The following is a 17489-nucleotide window of genomic DNA, read 5'->3' on the forward strand; positions in this document are numbered from 1 at the left end:
AATTCAATAAAACGGGATAATACTGGACATTATAGCACAATTCCCTGATTAAAATCGGTACAATAAGCTAAGTGAAGTGAAGAAAATAATGATTCATCAGCTAATCAACGAATCACATAACTAAACTAGGCCGTGAGTCCTTTGGGAGAACGATACTTGGTCTTACCAAGTTTATTACTTGAAACGATTCGGTCATACTTGCCGATTGTAAAACAAGTTTTTGACGCCGTATTTCGGTGTTCATAAATTTGTCCATCAAACTCTCCTTCTTCCTAGCTTGCCCTAGCTGTCTTATACCAATGCCTCTTACTCACTCAATGTAGTTAGGTTCTCACATCACTCAAACATTCAATCCCTATAATACAACTAGAACAAAATCAACACAAACAAACAAAAATAAATTCAATCAACTGGGTTGCCTCCCAGGTAGCGCTTGTTTAACGTCACCCAAAATCCTCCAGCACCCTTTAGTAGACGCAAATCTTTATTACCAACACCCATCAATAGGTGTGTACACTTTTCATCAACACTCATCAGCAAGTGTTTGATAGCATAGTATGCTTCAGTAGATACTCTTCCACCTAACATCCATCAGTAGATGTAAACCCTGTAACAAACTTATAACTAAAACAAAAATACCAACAGTTTAAAATTACATCACCAAACCAAAAATTAAAAGTTCTTAAATCACTGGGTTGCCTCCCAGCAAGCGCTCTTTTAACGTCACTAGCTTGACATAGTAAAGCTCAAGTTCCATCTTCTTTTTTTCTTCTTTCTACTGAACTTCTTCAGGAATTTGATCAAACCAGGAACCTGTTGCAATGTCTCAATCATAGGAACTTTAATCTCCAATTTCTTGAAGATTTCCTTAAAGCGCTCAAATTCCTTCTCCTTCCTATGATACTTCTTTGGATGAGGACAGAGTTTTTCATATGATTCTTTCTTTTTTCCTCTCGTCCTATTTTTCTTTTCTCTCACTTTCTTTTTTTCTTCTCTTTTTCCACTCACTTTCTTAATCTTTAAACAAATTTTCTTTCTCTCTTCTCTCTTAACCACTTCTCTTTCTTTTTCTACATCTTTATCTTTCTCACTCAACTCTTCTTTTTCTTTTCTCTCTATCTCTTTCTCATCTAAAGTCTTGTCACTTCCAAATATCATGGCTTGACATTCCTCCCTAGGGTTAACTTTAGTTTCAACCCCAAAATCTTCCAATCTCTCAATGAATTGACCAATCTACATCTCCATCCTTTTACATGATGCTTCAATGCTTTTCTGAGTGGAGATGGACTCTTGCATAAATTGTTGAAAGACGTCATCCAGCTTTGCCATTGATAGAGAGCTTTGTTGTTGCCATCGTTGTTATGGTTGGTTCTCAAATTGTCCGACAGCTTGCCAAATATGACTTTGATCCATGCTTGAGTGAGATTCCCTCCAATGGTTGAAATTACTTTGCTAGAATTGAGTGCCCATATAGTTAAATTCTTGTTCGTATTGCATCCTGCAAGCGTTAGACACAAAACCCTAGAAAACATTTGTTAGCAAAAAAAAATATAAAAGATAAACTAAAAAGATAAAAAGATAAAATGATAAAAAAATAAAATAAAAAGATAAAAAGATGACAACCAAGTCAAAGTTAATCAATAATCACTCAAATAGAATAGTTCAACCATGAGTCCCTACAATGGCGCCAAAAACTTGTTTAACCCTCGGCAAGTGTAATCGAATCGTATCAAGTAATAAAACTGATAAGACCAAGTATCGTTCTCCAAAAGGACTCACGGCCTCGACAGTTATGTGATTTGTTGATTATCTAAGACTTGTAAAACCAATTCTTGTGAGTTTTAAATGCAAAATACTGAAAAGTAAATATGAATGCATGTATTGATCAATGAGCAAGAAGAAACAAAACACGTGGTTTGAAATATATGAATGAATATTTTGTTGGGGTTTATCAATTTCATCCTATCCACTCGCATGTAATCAAGAATTCATCTTTCTTTATTAATTGTTAATGCCACTTTCTAAATTACCTTAAACCCAATGTCTCGGCGAAGAAAGCCTAGCAACCAACCATCTTGTCTCCCTAGCAATTACTCATGCATTACACAGCACAAAAGCTTAAAGGCAACCAACCATCATACTCCTATGTCTAGGTTTATACTACTATTGGGAGAGATTCCCCAGATCTAGATTTCCCCGTATGTGTCCATATCGACAAAATCAATAATCATGAAATCGAATGAGTTAAACAATGCATGCTTTGAGCAAAGAGGAAAAACCCTAACAATTAATGAAAGAAAGCATGTATCTTAAGAAAGATCTTAAAGAACAAATTCAATACATGAGAGTTTCAAAGGATTACATTGATTCCCCAACAACAATAAAGGTTTAGTTCACCATATTCATGATGAAACTAGATGAAATACAATGAAAGAGTGAAAGATAAAACCCTAGAAAGGTGAGAAAGGAGTTGTAGCATCCAAAATCCTCCTCTAAGGGGTGAAAGAGTGTGTTTCTGCTTTGTCCCAGCCAAAGATGACTGACTAAGGTTAACTAAAACCATATATAGTATTCTAAAAATTACAGAAAAGTAAGCTCAAGCCCATAAGAATGCCGCTCAACGGTAAATACCGCTCAGCGGTAAGCGTGTGACTGCTATTCTGCCCCTCAGCTGTAGTTTTGCCCCTCAGCGGTGACTGCGGGTCTTCAAAATGCCGCTCAACGGTAAATGACGTTGAGCGGTACTTGCGGCTTCTTCCATTTATGCACTTTTTCTTCTGATGGAAAAATTTATGAACACCGAAATACGGCGTCACAAACTTGTTTTACAATCGGCAAGTATGACCGAATCGTTTCAAGTAATAAACTCGGTAAGACCAAGTATCGTTCTCCCAAAGGACTCACGGCCTAGTTTAGTTATGTGATTCGTTGATTAGCTAAGACTTAAGAACGAATTACTTGGATTTTACTATGCAAAAGACGAAAATAAACATGTATGCATGCGATTGATCAATGGCTAAAACAAAATACAAACACTTTCAATGGAATATATGGATGAGTATGTTGTTGGGGTTTATCAATTTCATCTTATCCACTCTCATATATTTTAGGAATTCAACATTCAATTCATCATTGTTAATGCCACTCTCTAAATTACCTTTCAAGAAGGCTTCTCCCTAATTACGAGTTCATACGATTCCTAGCATTCCTAATAATTAGTTCATTCAGCGCAGGAGCTTAACGGCAACCAATATACTATTGGGAGAAATTCCCCAGATCCAGACTTCCCCGTACGTTTCCGTATCGACAAAATCAATAATCATGCAGTGAATGAGTTAAACAAAGCAAGCATTGAGCAAAGAAGGAAAACCCTAACTAATGATGAAAGAAAGCATAGGTCTTAAATATAAGATGTAAAAAACAAATTCCATATATGAGAGTTTCATAAGACTACATTGATTCCCCAACAACAATACAAGGTTTAGTTCATCATATTCATGGTGAAACTAGATGAACAATAATGAAATAAGGAAAGATAAAACCCTAGAAAGGTGAAGAGGTAGCCTGAGCATCCAAGATCCTCCTTCAAAGGGGTGGAAGAGAGAGTATTTGATTCGTCACAGCCAAAGATACAAACCCTAGGAAACCCTAAAGCTTATATACTATTCGTAAATTACAGAAAAATTAGTCCCAAGCCCATAAGTGTGCCGCTCAGCGGTAAGTGCGCGAGCTTGGTTCTTCCCCTCAACGGATCCCCCGTGAACTCCTGAGTGCCGCTCAGCGGTAAACTGCCGCTGAGCGGTAGTAGCGGCTCCTCCTTTTGCACTTTTTGATGTCTTTTCTGATTCCCTTTCTCTTCTTCTTCACTTCTTTCACCAAATTCACCTTAAAACCTGCACAAAAACACTGAAATCAAGCATAAACCTGTCCAGCTCTCTTATTTCTGAAAATATGAATAAAAGCATGATTTCAAGCTAGTTTCTAAGTATAAAGGTTGCTTTTAGTATCAATTTTAAGCATGAAAATAACAGTGTTCAACTGTTATCATCTTCCTTTTCTGAATCCAACTCTTAGCTCCTTCACTTCTTTCACTCAATTCATCTCAAAAACCTGCAAAAAACAAGGAAATCAAACATAAAACCTGTCCAACTCTCTTATTTCCAAAACTTCAACAAAAACATGATTCCAAGCTAGTTTCGAAGTCATAAAGGTTGTCTTTAAGGTCAAATTTAAGTATAAAAATAATAGTTTTTCAACTGTTATCAAGCGACAATGGCGACAGCGGCAATGGTGCATCCTAGAGAGCAATGCAGGCAGCCTAAAAACAAATGGAGGTGGATGCTTCGTTCATGTAATGCAAGCAGCAAGATGGAAGCACCGGGGAAGGCAGTAGCAGCGGCACCAATGGCGCGATAACAACGGAGGTGGCAACAATGAACATGGGTGGCAACAATGAATGCAGGTGGCGATGACCCACAGCAATAGAGCAACAAAGGTACAAAGGTCACAAGAACCGCGAGATATGAGCGAGTCCTCGCGAGAGAGGAGCGAAGGAGGCGATCCGACAACGGCCACGGAGGCGGGGCAAGAACAGCGACGGAGGCGCGACGAACACGGAGGAGGAGGCGCGAGTAGTGGGCAATGCTTGAGAACAATGTTTGCTTAGAGGAAGAAGAAAGATTGCGTGAAGAAAATTTTTCACGAAAGTGGAGGTGTAGTGTCAGAAATGCTGTATTTTTGAAAATAATTTAAACCTATACGCCTCGGTTAGGCGCTCAACCGAAGTCGTTCGGTCAACTACTGCTTTGGTTCTGTAAAAAGCCGAGGTCGTTCGGTCTCTTCAGTCTCTTCAGTCTGTACATTACAATGGTAGCAGAGGGATTTGTAGGGATGGCAGGACTAAATGCCTCGGTTAGGTGCTCAACTGAAGTCGTTCGGTCAACTACTGCTTCAGTTCTGCAAAAGAGCGAGGTCGTTCGGTCTCTACAGTTTGTACATTTCAATGGCAGCAGAGGGATTTTCAAGGATGACAGGACTAAATGCCTCGGTTAAGTGCTCCACCGAAGCTGATCGGTCAACTACTGCTTCGGTTATGCAAAAAGTCGAGGTCGTTCGGTCTCTTCAGTCTGTACATTACAACGGCAGCAGATGGATTTGCAGGGATGATAGGACTAAATGCCTCGGTTAACTGCTCCACCGAAGTCAATCAGTTAACTACTGCTTCGGTTTTGTAAAAAGTTGAGGTCGTTCGGTCTCTTCAGTCTGTACATTACAGTGGCAGTAGAGGGATTTGCAGTGATGACAGGACTAAATGTTGATCGGTCAACTACTCCTTTGGTTTTGCAAAAAGCCGAGGTCGTTCGGTCTCTTCAGTCTGTATATTATAGTGTCAGCATAGGGATTTGAAGGGATGACAGACTAAATGCCTCGGTTAAGTGTTCCACCGAAGCCGTTCGGTCAATTATTGCTTCGTTTCTACAAAAAGCTGAGGCCATTCGGTCTCTTAGACAAGACTAAATGCGTTGGTTAGGCTTTCATCGAGATCGTTTGGTCAACTACTGCTTCGGTCACTCAAACAACCGAGGAAGTTCGATCTTTAGGTATCGGTTCATTAATAACCGAGGTCGTTCGGTCTATAGGCTTCGGTTTTTCTGAATCTGAAGCGTCATGTGCGAGTTAAAATACGTTTTTTTTAACTAATGTTCAACTTTTCTTTTCCCTTTGAATTACATCACAACAATTCTCTTTAATTACACAATGAATGCAAAGCTAAATTAAAAAATAATTAAAATTTTATCATAAGAACAATTTCTTACATCTTAAAAAAATTAAGTAACAAAACATTATTATTACAAAAAATTAAATAGAAATAAAAAAATTTCATTTAATTAAACAATAGCTTTAATTTTAGTAGGAATTAAAAATTTATTTTGTTATTTTTTTTCCTAATTTAGTTTTATATTTTTAAAACTTTCAATTTGATTCTATTTTTTTAAATAGTTATTTTAGGTTTTTTTAATTAAATTGATGATAACTATAATGAGAATAGTTAATATGAGATATTAGCAACTAACACCCAGTTTGAAATCTAAAAAATTCAGTCGTAATTTCTGATACTATCCTTTTTTTTATGCTAGCATTGCAACACACCAAATCTCAGAAATCTACTCTAACATTAAGTCTTTAACAATAATCCAAAATAAACTATTTGAAACAACCAAACTTTAAGAGAAATAATCACAAAAAATCAACCTTTGACTGGTTTAAGAACAGCCCGTTTGATTTCTTTTTGAAATGGCACAATCCATTTGCAAGTCCTATTCTTTTGAAGGCTCCCATTAGATCGCAGAAGGTTTACTAGCCTGTAAGCGAAGAAAAAAAGATAAAGATGAGGTTAATGATTTGGGAGGTAATAAAATCTCTCTAAAGAGAGAGAATACATGTATGAAATGACAAGACTATGAAGCATATTCATAAGATTAATTATACAAAATCATCACTTTCTGAACACATTTACCATTGACTTCACTCAAAGGAACCAAATTAATTATTTTTAAACAATAAGAACTAAAGTGAAAACCTGTGAAAATAATAGAACTAAATTAAAAAACTTGGATAAATAAAAATTATTAAACTAAATATTAATCACACTTTTATAACTAGAATATATATTTACAAAAGAAAAAAAGGTGATTGTTAACCAGCGTCCTAAATATACTATTTAAGATATAATTAATCATCATTAATTCTACTATATTTACGTTGAAATCTAGAATAATTATCACTACTAATTTAAATAATATAAATTCGTATAACAGATTGTCTAAATACAAAATAAAAATTGTCTTTTATGTCTATAATAATTTTCTAAACACAAAACAAACACTTCAGAATTTCTAACTTCTGTATCAAGAAGCAAGCAAAAATATCTTCATGAGGCTTAAAGATCTCTTTTAGTGAAAACTTGAAATGTGAAGGCTTGAAAATTTGAAATGTATGGTCTTTAATTTTTGAGAAAAGAAAATTTTCCTTGAAATTTCTAACATTTTTCAAATTCTTCTTTTGATAAAAAGATTGCATTTTTTTTATTGAAAAATTTCCCCTTTCTTTATATTACTTTCTGCCACTCCTTCAAATTAATTTTACTTGTTTGGTTTAGATATCTGTGAATGGTACATATGATGATAATTTTTTCTTCCATTTTTTTTTATTTTTCATGTTGTTTTTGCTTGTGCGTAGCTAGATTGAGAAAAACAAATTACATAATCAATCTTAGATTTGAATTTTGAAGTTTGGTTAGATATTTGGGTTCTATCCACATTCTTTATGAAATTATGATACAATGCCTAAATGCCTAGTTAAATCTTGTCTAGATTGCTTACTTTTTCCATTTTCGTTTGCTTTCTATGTTAATTTAATTTTTATTTTTAATTATATTTTAATTTCAACAACATTAGAATGAAAGACAGATAGTTAAAAAGAAAGAGAAATGATACAACAATGTTAAAATTATTTTATTATTTAATTTTTTTTTAATTTGTATTTTGTGTGTATTAAATAAATTGTCAATTATAATTGTATAACACTTATGAATATTTTTTTTGTAATGGTCCAAAGATTTTATAAAGTCATTGGGCCCTAATTTGACAAGTCAGGCCCATTGACCCAAGGACACTTGAACCTTGGGAGGGGCTTTTTCCTTGCAAGTCAGATTTCATTTCACAGATTCCTCTCTCTCTAGAACAGAAACATTGCCCTAATTTGGTGGTGTTTTCTTGTTCCTGGAGTCAAGAGCTACGAAACCATCTGATTGGTTTTGCATTCCAGCGGGTAAGTAGATGTTCCTTCTTTCCCTTCACTGTTCTTGTCCTAGGTTGTACCATTTTCTGATTTCCTGTGCCCTGTGTGATTTTGTCTTTCATTCTCGGTTTATTCCGACTCAAAGAGCTAAAGTCTAGCACCTATTTGGTGATTTATAGGTTCTGTACAGTTTCGCACGGTGTAGGGGTACTATTAGAGCATTTGTGAACTGTGTTGAGCAACCCATCAGGTGAGGGGAGCTAATTATTTTTCTTTGAATTTATTGTTTGAATCTGATTTGTAAATGTATGCATGTTGAATTTTGGACTGTCGTGCGATTTTGTACGGTATTTTGGATTTTTAGTATATAGGATGGTTTGAATTGAACTGGTGTACTCTTGTGAAACTGTGTTATAACTTTTATTGTATTGGGTGTTATAATTGAAACTGTGGAATTGTGCATGTTGTGATATGATTATTTTAATCTGTTTCGAATGTTGGTTGGCTGAAATTGTTCTGGTTTGAGGGTTTGGAGTAAGATTCTGTAATGGCATTGATATGGGTAGTAAGTAGGTATACAGACATTGTTTTAGATTACCGTGAGAGGAAATAAAATATATATATATATATATATATATATATATATATATATATATATATATATATATATAAATTGGCAATTGAGGTTTAGAGCACAACAGATTAGTTTAGGTAACTTAAATAAATTAATTAAAATTGGTTGAGAGCCTTTCTTTGTTGGTAGGATAGAGGGGACTTAAAAACCTGAGTTGGCACATCCCTGATCATAGAGCAGCCCTGGCCTGGTCCAGTCAGTTGTGACTAGTCATATGCTAGCGCCGAATGTGAGTCTGATGCGTTCAGACATCTGAACCCTCTCCGGTGACCAATTGGGTAGTGATGTGAAGTGGAGAACAAGTATTTTATGGTAATGAAAAATTTAACAAACAGTTTCATAATTAAGAGAACATTGTAAGTTATTTAGAGATAATACATATGATAATATATTATATTATTAATGTATAGATTATATATATATATATATATATATTAGTTTAATATTATAAATATAAATATTTATAGTAACGTAATATATATATAATATAGATAGGTAACGTTATATATATAATGTATTATAACTAACGTAATATATATAATATATATAGGTAACGTAATATATATATATATATATATTATATTTTTATGAATCTATCAAAAGAATAAGATGCAAGCTGTTTTCTTTTTTTTATTTATTATTTCATTCAGTATATTAAATTTGCAATAATAAAATTGTTTTAGTTTTCAGAGATTATGCTATTATTATTTTTACATATAATCCATAATTTTTATCTTACTGTTTGGTATATATTACTGTTTGGTAATAACATGACAATATCGTCTATTAGAGATGATTGAAATTGATTGTGGAGCATGTTTTGTTATATATGATTTGATATTTAAGGCTTAAATATGTGGTTTGATTATAATTCAAAGGTGTGTGAATTGGGAAAGACTGAAACATGATTTCATGGTTGCTTATGGTAGTTTCAAATGTAGAATCTCTTGATGAGATTCTTAGTGTTTTAAAATGAAAGTAGGGGCTCAGCCTTGGGAGTCATTCTGACGCTCCAATGGCCAATCATACTCACTTAGAGAGGTTGAACCATGTGGTGAGGAGTAGTAGGAGGTCCTTAGTCTTAGGGGCTCCCAGTATGCCTCAAGGCGCGGAACGGACTAACCTAGTAAGTGTGGCAGGGTGGGGAACCCAAGTTTCATAAGCCACCACGGGTGCAAGACTCGCCATAGCCCGACTATCATTTTAAAGTCCGGACGAGTCAAGTCTAGAAATTAACATGCTTAGGTTGTATTTCTGAAATTATTTGGTGTGAGTTATTTCTTGTATGTATATGCTTAAATTGAGTTGCATGATTTTATATAATTAGCTCACCCTTGCTTGTTTGTGTTTGTGTTTGTGTTTGTTGCATGCTTTTCCTTTTGCAATGATCATCCACTTGGATGTGAGCAGAGGAGAATGAGGCCTCAGTGGAGAATGTCCTGGAGGGGAATGAGGAAGCAACTTCTTAGTCTCTCTAGGAATTCCATAGCTTTCCATGTATCTTAACAATTCCAGTTCTTGTATTTTGAAGTACTTTAGTATTCCACGTTTTAAAATTTCTTCTACATTCCGGATTACTGTAATCCTTAAATTTTAATTTCTTAGAACCTTATTTGCTATTTTATTATTCTAACTGTTTTCTATTATCATCTATGTTGACGTCTTAATTTATATACTTGTATGAAGTATAATATTGGGATGTCACATTTTTCCTGTAAATAAAATAAAATTGAATTAATAATTATTGAGGTTTAAATTTATTTAATGTCACATTTAACTATAAACTTTTATAAAATTTAATACTTATTAACTATTTTTAACCAGTGTCCACTCTTAAGACACCGAAAGAAAAAAAAACTGAAATGGACACGTAACAATTTGACTTTTCTGTCTCAATTATTATATAAGAACAAATTATACTTTGATACTAAATTTTTTTTTATTTCCATTTAACGTTATCCTTCATTATCTTTTTATTTTTCTTTTTCATTAAAAAATAAAAACTAATTTTGTTAAGACCATCTTATCAAATAATCTATTGTATAATTTTGACAACTACATTTTTTTAATTCAAAGATTGACACGAGGATAAGGAAGATAGCGTTGCCAAGTATGAAAGAGAGAGAAGAGACAATAATGGAGATAGTATAACGTAGATGTCTGGCTGATGGGAAAGTCCCATAAAATGAGATAACTTCATGGCACGTGTGACCACAGAGGAGAAGACTCTCTTTAATTGAGTGTTTTCCATGTCATCCTCTCACTATATCCTCATCGTTTTCCCATGAACAACCACTGTAGATCAAAGGGAGTTCGTATTTTGTGATCACTAGTCACCATTTGTTGCAGAGAAGAGAATCAAGAGATGGTTTGGCCAATTAGTGAGTACCAATTTTCCATTGCGTTGTCCACAAATGTTCATGTTATAAATCTTTGATGTGATTAAGTTCATAATGCAGTTTAATTGCTGATGCATTGCAGGGTCCAGAATAAGTTCACTTCTATTTGCAAATTCACCGTTAGTGGCTTCACACGTCTATGAATCATGGTGGTTCTCACGCTTTTCAGGTCCAACCAGCTCCTCCTTAACAAGGCCTTGGCCAAAAGTTGTGAGTTTCTCCACTGCTGTCCTGTGTTAGCTCATGAACAAGTTACTTTTTTAGCTGTTTGATGCTGTTCATCAAGCGTTACTTCATCGTAGTTTTTTCTTAGATGTTTTTTTTTCTTCTGATTTTGCTGTTTTCCCCTGTTGGCTTTTTAGATGGATTGGATTCAGATAGATCGTTGCCGTACAGCAGCATCATTGCCTTCGATCAAGTAAGTCGGCGTGGCGTTTGTGATATTGCCTTCATGAATTTTGCTGAACCTTTTTATATAAACTTTTCTTAGACCAATCTGTGGCAAATTATGGGTTTGGCTCAATGATTTGTGTGGGAAGTAACATTTGACGACAACTATCATTTTTCTTCGTTAACTTTAGGGAGAAACAAACAGAGAGTCCTGATTATTGTGTCAGACTCGATGGAGAAAACCAAGGTACTGATAAAGGGAATATGTCTGATGGCTATCAGAATTTGTTTGGTTTAATGAAACAGAGGTTTATGAGTTTCAAGAACCAGAAATACATGTAAGTGTCGGATTGTACATTTTTTCATGTTCTTAAAATATTGTCTCTTGTTGTTGGTATAGTTTCTTATAAGCTATATTTCTTCTAGACAGTAAAGAGTTGGAGCATTTCCAAGTTCTTGCTGAAGCTCAATCTCCAAAGGTGATATCAAATATCTGAGTTGTTCATTTTACCTTAAATTGGGTATGCTGGTCTTAACTGATAAATCCAAATACAGTTTATGGTAATTGCTTGTGCAGACTCTAGGGTATGCCCCTCTAACATATTAGGATTCCAACCTGGAGATGCCTTTATGATACGTAACATTGCCAATCTTGTACCTCCCATGAAGGTATTACCATAATTGCTACCTTTTTTTCCTTTCCTAACTAATTAATGGAATCTTCAAACCGATGTTAATTTCTATTTTTCTCTCATCATTTTTCTTTTTTGTTTTCTTATGTTGGATGACAGAATGGACCATCAGAATGTAATGCTGCCCTTCAGTTTGCAGTAACTACTCTTCGGGTATTGACTTATTTATAATGCTGTTGTCTTTGTAATAATCAATCATACTATATGTTAGGATATAGGATGATAGGTTTAGGATAGAGGCCGAACGGTAACGGGGGACAGTCGAACGGTAACGGGAGACAACCGAACGGTATCAACAAGAGAGACCGAGCGGTAACAATAACAGGCCGAGCGGTCGAACGGTATCAACAGGATGGACCGAGCGGTTAAAGGGGTAGAGGTTTCTGTTGAATAAGGGAGCGTGTCAGAGCTGCTTTAAATAGAGCTCTTGTATTTCTGTAGAGGGGATCGAATATTATTTTTTAAAGTCAGGTTTAGCCTGTAGAGAGAGGTTATGCTCTCAACCAGGGAGGTTATGCTCCCACTATTCTTGTAAACTGACAATTCTACTACAGTGAATAAGAGAATCCATTCTTTCATTTCTTTTATCGGCATCGAGTGAGTGTTATTGCTAGGTTCCTAACCCAGGTACCTAACAAATTGGTCCGACCTGCCATTTCGAAAACCTGTCGGATCAAGAAACTGTCGTATCAACAGGAGAGAGGTTGAATATCCTTAGGAGAAGAGTGTCGGAGGATCAAGAAGGGATCAAGGCGTTATAAAGAAATTGTTGGATCAAAATTTGGGTGTAAAGTGAAGATGGAAGGAAGCACAGAAGGACGATTGGAGGCTCTAGAGATTACGATGGAAGGGATGAAGGTGGAATATGCCGCAGTGTGCCGGGACTTGCAAGAACTAATGAAGATGATGGGGGCGCGGGCTCACAACAACGAAGGACAATCAGTTAGGCTTCCGTAAACGGGAACCAACGACAGGCTTCCGTAAACGGGAACCATCGACGATGCGAGGAAGATATTGGAGGGAGAGTGGGTAGCGATCACGGGGACAACCGAACCCACGATCATGACGACGATTACCAGGAGGTACAGAGTAATTAGAGGAAAAGGATGGACTTATCCACGTTCGAAGGGTGGAACCTCTCAGTTGGATCCATTGGGCGGAATGGTTTTTCAATATTCAGAAAGTGGCGGAGGAAGAGAAGGTGAAACTCGCGTACATAAGCATGGAGGGCAACACTGGGTACTGGTTCAAGTTTTGGAAAGAAAAGGCCAAGAATCGTTCTTAGGAAGGCCTTAAAGCAGCCATGATTGGCCGGTTTGGAGGCGGATTTCGTGGGACGGTGTTTGAACGACTGGCGACGCTGCGACAGGAGGACACCGTGGAAGATTATGTCCGACAGTTTGAGATATTGGTGGGGCAAGCCCGTGGCATATCGGAGGAGCAGGTGCTGGGATATTTCCTCGCCGGACTGCGCGAGGACATTAAGGGGCAGGTTCGAATTCATGATCTGCAAGAGCTTACAATGGCAATGAGAATCACACCCGATGTGGAGGACGCAATGCACAGAGCGAGAGGGGGAAGTTGGGATGCGACCAAGAATTCACAATCTTGGGAACGAGCGATCGGGGCAGAAACAAGAAACGAGATCAGTCGTCCTGATCCGAGTCGACCAAGCGGGGCAGAAAGCGTACGATCGGTGAGAAGAGAAGCAGTCGCAACAAGTGTCAACACTAGACCGAAAGGTAACGGGGGACCGAACGGTATGGGCGGGAGCGACAACAGAAGCCGAACAGTGAGGAACCTGCCCTATCCTGAGTTCCTGAAGAGAAAAGAAGAGGGGCGATGTTTTCAATGTGGAGATCCATTCGCGCTCGGTCTTCATTGTCCAGAAAGGAGCCTGCGGGTGGTACTCTTAGCAGAGGATGAAGAAGACGATGAAGAGAGGATGAAGAAGACGATGAAGAGAGGATGAAGAAGACGATGAAGAGGAGGATTTACCACCACCCAAGCCTCCTGATCAGGCTTACATATTTCAACCTTGAGGACAAGGTTGTTTCGGTCGAGGTGTAATGTTAAGATATAGGATGATCGGTTTAGGATAGAGGCCGAACGGTAACGGGGGGACAACCAAACGGTATCAACAGGAGAGACCAAGCGGTAGTGATAACAGGCCGAGCGGCCGAACGGTATCAACAGTATGGACCGAGCGGTTAAGGGGGTAGAGGTTTCTGTTGAATAAGGGAGTGTGTCAGAGCTGCTTTAAATAGAGCTCTTGTATTTCTATAGATGAGATCGAATATTATTTCGTAAAGTCAGGTTTAGCCTCTAGAGAGGTTATGCTCTCAACTAGGGAGATTATGCTCCCGCTATTCTTTGTAAACTGAAAATTCTACTACAGTGAATAAGATAATTCATTTTTTCATCTCTTTTATCGACATCGAGTGAGTGTTATTGTTAAGTTCCTAACCCAGGTAACTAACACTATACATGCTGTGTCAGAATTCCTAAGCCAAGAATTTCAGAACATGCTGTGTCTAAAAGTGAGAGTTTGATTGAGAATTGTCCCTTTGTGTATGGAAATTTTATTCTATGTTGATTAGCTTATTTGTGGTGGAAGTTCATATCTTAAATAACTGAGGAATTCAAAATGGTTGTTCAAATTTTTAGGTTGAGAATATATTAGTCATTGGTCATAGTAGCTGTGCTGGAATTGAAACATTGATGAATATGCAAGATGATGCAGAATCAAGGTATCTATCTCTAACTACTACTAAATTTTTATTTGACCATTAAACTAGTTCTTTTTGTATCTCTAATTCTCATTAGTGTTCATCCATTCTCAAGAAACTTCATACACAAGTGGGTTGCCAATGGAGAACTTGCCAAACTGAAGACAACAGCTGCCACAGCTCATCTTAGCTTTGATCAGCAATGCAGATTCTGTGAGAAGGTATGCATCATATACTGCATTATGCTTAGACAAATTATGTGAAGTTGCCTCTAAGAACAAATTCTTGAATTTGGTGAAACATAACTACATGTACTTGAATTGAAATAGCTCTTGGCACCAAATAAGCTATAGTTTTCAAAGACTGAAGTGCATTGAACTTTTGGCAGGAATCTATTAACCAATCATTACTGAACTTGCTCAGTTATCCTTGGATAGAAGATAGAGTAAGAAGAGAGTTGCTTTCTCTTCATGGAGGATACTATAATTTCAACAATTGCTCTTTTGAGAAATGGACCCTTGATTTTGAAAGATGCAATGTTAAAGAAGAAGGGATCAATTATGTTGTGAAAGAACAAGATTTCTGGAGCTGACTTTGCTATCCCAAGAAGCTTGAAACATATCATTCATGAGGATGAAGTCAAATTCAATTGCAGTTTACGTTATACAACTCAATAAATCTTATGTTGCTAGAAAATGAATCAAAAACTTTAGATGATTGATGTTTAATGCAGTGTCAGCTTTTCATGTAACAAATCAAAAGAAGAAAAAGTCCCTATCTATATATATCAATGTTTCTCTTCTTCTAACTCTTCTTTTTCAGTTTCATTACCATTAATAAAGCAATTTTATAATTGAATGTTAAATGGGTTCTTATATCAGTTTTCCATTTAAAACATTTTTTAGAGGATAAAAACAGTTTAACTAGAATAAATTAGTTATAATTTTATAAAAAAAGACAAATCGTTATTTCGATGATATTTAACTTTTGTTCAATTCTTATACATTAGTTTTTAATTTAATCCTGATGCATAACATTATCTTCTACAAGAGTTAAATTAAATATGATTTAGAATACACTTAGTTCATCTAAGGTCACACATAAAACGTTAAAACGTGAAACATCTCCCCTATTAAAACGATATTTACTATTAGTGTAGAGATTTCTCATAAAAGTATTAATCATAACAAAATCTAAGTTAATATTTTATATTTTATAATTAGTCAAACTATATAACAAAAATATAAATATATGTGTAATATTGTCAATTAATGATCAATATTACAATATGGAATATCAACATATTTAATATTATTTAAGAATATTACAATTAAGTCATCTAAAAGTTAATATCCGTAGTGAACATATTTTAAGCAAATTTTATTGAATATGTTCATCTTCTTCTACATGTATCATGAAAATCAATTATGAGTGAAAAACAAAGGATTTGTCTTTTGTAAATCTTATCAATCTTGTTTCAGGTATAGAGTGGAGCAATCTCATAAAACACACTTTTACACTTTTACTCTTTAATTGTTCGGATAATTGTATTCGTCTCTAGTCTAAATTCTTCTTTGTCCGTGCTCCAAATGGTCGGGAGTATGTATCAAATGTACTCCAATGCTTAAGTCAGTAAAGCAAAGTTATAAATTCACACTAATGCGATCACCTATCTTTTACCATTAACATTTATTTATAGGTTTTTCAGATGCACCTAAGATTAGTAGAATGTTAATACACTAATTGGTACTTACCTCTAACCTTGATTCTTGATGTTTCTTAAGAAATGTTTTGGGGTTGAGACTTGAACTAGAGTGTTTAATATGATGTATCGTCAACCCCTCTTTATTGTCGGGGCAGCCCAGACAGTACAATTATAATGATCCAATTTATCTAGATTGGTGTTTAAATATTTTTCATTGAAAACATAGGTACAATTATAATTATTTTTCTTAAGAATATGAATTGTTTTTTCAATCCAGTAAATATACTTAATATGTAATATTAATGATGCTAAGTATACATTCAGTAGTTTCAAGTTTGACTTGTACATATCTTTCAATACGTTATTCTAAACTATCTATCATAGTTAGTATTTGAAACTTAACCTATAATTAAAAAAATTAGATTCTATGATTTCAATTATAATTAAATTTTACATTATCAAACGTATGGATTTATATCCAACTTTTGTAGATCAATTATGAATATCAAATATACTTAAGAAGTGATATAGATATTTAAGTACTTTTTTGTTGAAAGCAGTAGTACAATTATAATTATTTTCTTGAATATGAATTGTTCTTTTAATTGATAAAGGATGAATATACTCAATATCTAATATTAAGGATGTTAAACATACATACCATAATTTCAAGTTGGCTTCTAAATATCTTTATGTTATTGTGAATATATTAAACTACTTAATAAGTATTTTCTACAAGAGTTAAATATATAAATATTATGTAATATTGTTTAATAAAAGTTCAATATTATAACATATCAATATCTACTATAAGTAGGACCGATACTGCGCTTCCTTCTTCCTCATGCGATGCCACCGCGATGCCACCGCGATCCCTTTTAACATAGTCAACTCCGCTACACCGATCGGTCCACTAATAAAAGTCAGTTTTTTAGTTCGAAAAGTCTGAACGCTGTAATTATTTAGATCCAAGAGAGTCCCGTTACCTCCTAATTAATGCCATATTCATTTCGTATATTTTATTTCCTATTGACCATTAACCCCCCATGTTTCGTTTTTCACTGCATTGATTGACCTTTAATGCTCTTTATTAATCTATTATTTGCCTCCACCCACTCAGTTTTAACCGATCAGCCACCT

The 17489-nt window shown here is 35.3% G+C and overlaps 1 protein-coding gene and 1 long non-coding RNA gene across 4 annotated transcripts; both read left to right on the forward strand.

The window, feature by feature from the left end:
* Window positions 1–7686: 7686 nt before the first annotated feature.
* On the forward strand, window positions 7687–10061 carry LOC108338373 (uncharacterized). The gene is made up of 3 exons (XR_008250465.1): window positions 7687–7830; window positions 7980–8050; window positions 9845–10061. It is a non-coding gene; the product is annotated as an uncharacterized LOC108338373 (long non-coding RNA).
* Window positions 10062–10609: 548 nt separating this feature from the next.
* On the forward strand, window positions 10610–15452 carry LOC108338372 (beta carbonic anhydrase 5, chloroplastic). 3 transcript variants are annotated; one of them, XM_052880291.1, is made up of 10 exons: window positions 10610–10815; window positions 10894–11043; window positions 11196–11251; window positions 11415–11561; window positions 11654–11702; window positions 11779–11892; window positions 12015–12068; window positions 14583–14665; window positions 14742–14865; window positions 15033–15452. In XM_052880291.1, the coding sequence occupies exons 3-10, from the start codon at window positions 11196–11198 to the stop codon at window positions 15234–15236; spliced, it is 831 nt and encodes a 276-aa protein (XP_052736251.1). In that variant the 5' UTR covers window positions 10610–10815; window positions 10894–11043; the 3' UTR covers window positions 15237–15452. The 3 variants fall into 3 exon arrangements, with proteins under 3 accessions (XP_052736251.1, XP_017430702.1, XP_017430703.1); XM_017575213.2 differs by having other exon boundaries at window positions 10916–11043; XM_017575214.2 differs by having other exon boundaries at window positions 10612–10815; window positions 10916–11043; window positions 14760–14865.
* The last annotated feature ends 2037 nt before the right edge of the window (window positions 15453–17489 follow it).

The sequence above is a fragment of the Vigna angularis genome, chromosome 7, assembly GCF_016808095.1.
Source record: "Vigna angularis cultivar LongXiaoDou No.4 chromosome 7, ASM1680809v1, whole genome shotgun sequence".
NCBI lineage: Eukaryota > Viridiplantae > Streptophyta > Magnoliopsida > Fabales > Fabaceae > Vigna > Vigna angularis.

What these genes read in the sequence shown, in the direction of transcription:
- LOC108338372 (XM_017575213.2), top strand. An exon ending in ATCTTGTACCTCCCATGAAG is followed by an intron (nt 11,893 to 12,014) that starts GTATTACCATAA and finishes GTTGGATGACAG; the next exon opens with AATGGACCATCAGAATGTAA. An exon ending in AATGCAGATTCTGTGAGAAG is followed by an intron (nt 14,866 to 15,032) that starts GTATGCATCATA and finishes AACTTTTGGCAG; the next exon opens with GAATCTATTAACCAATCATT.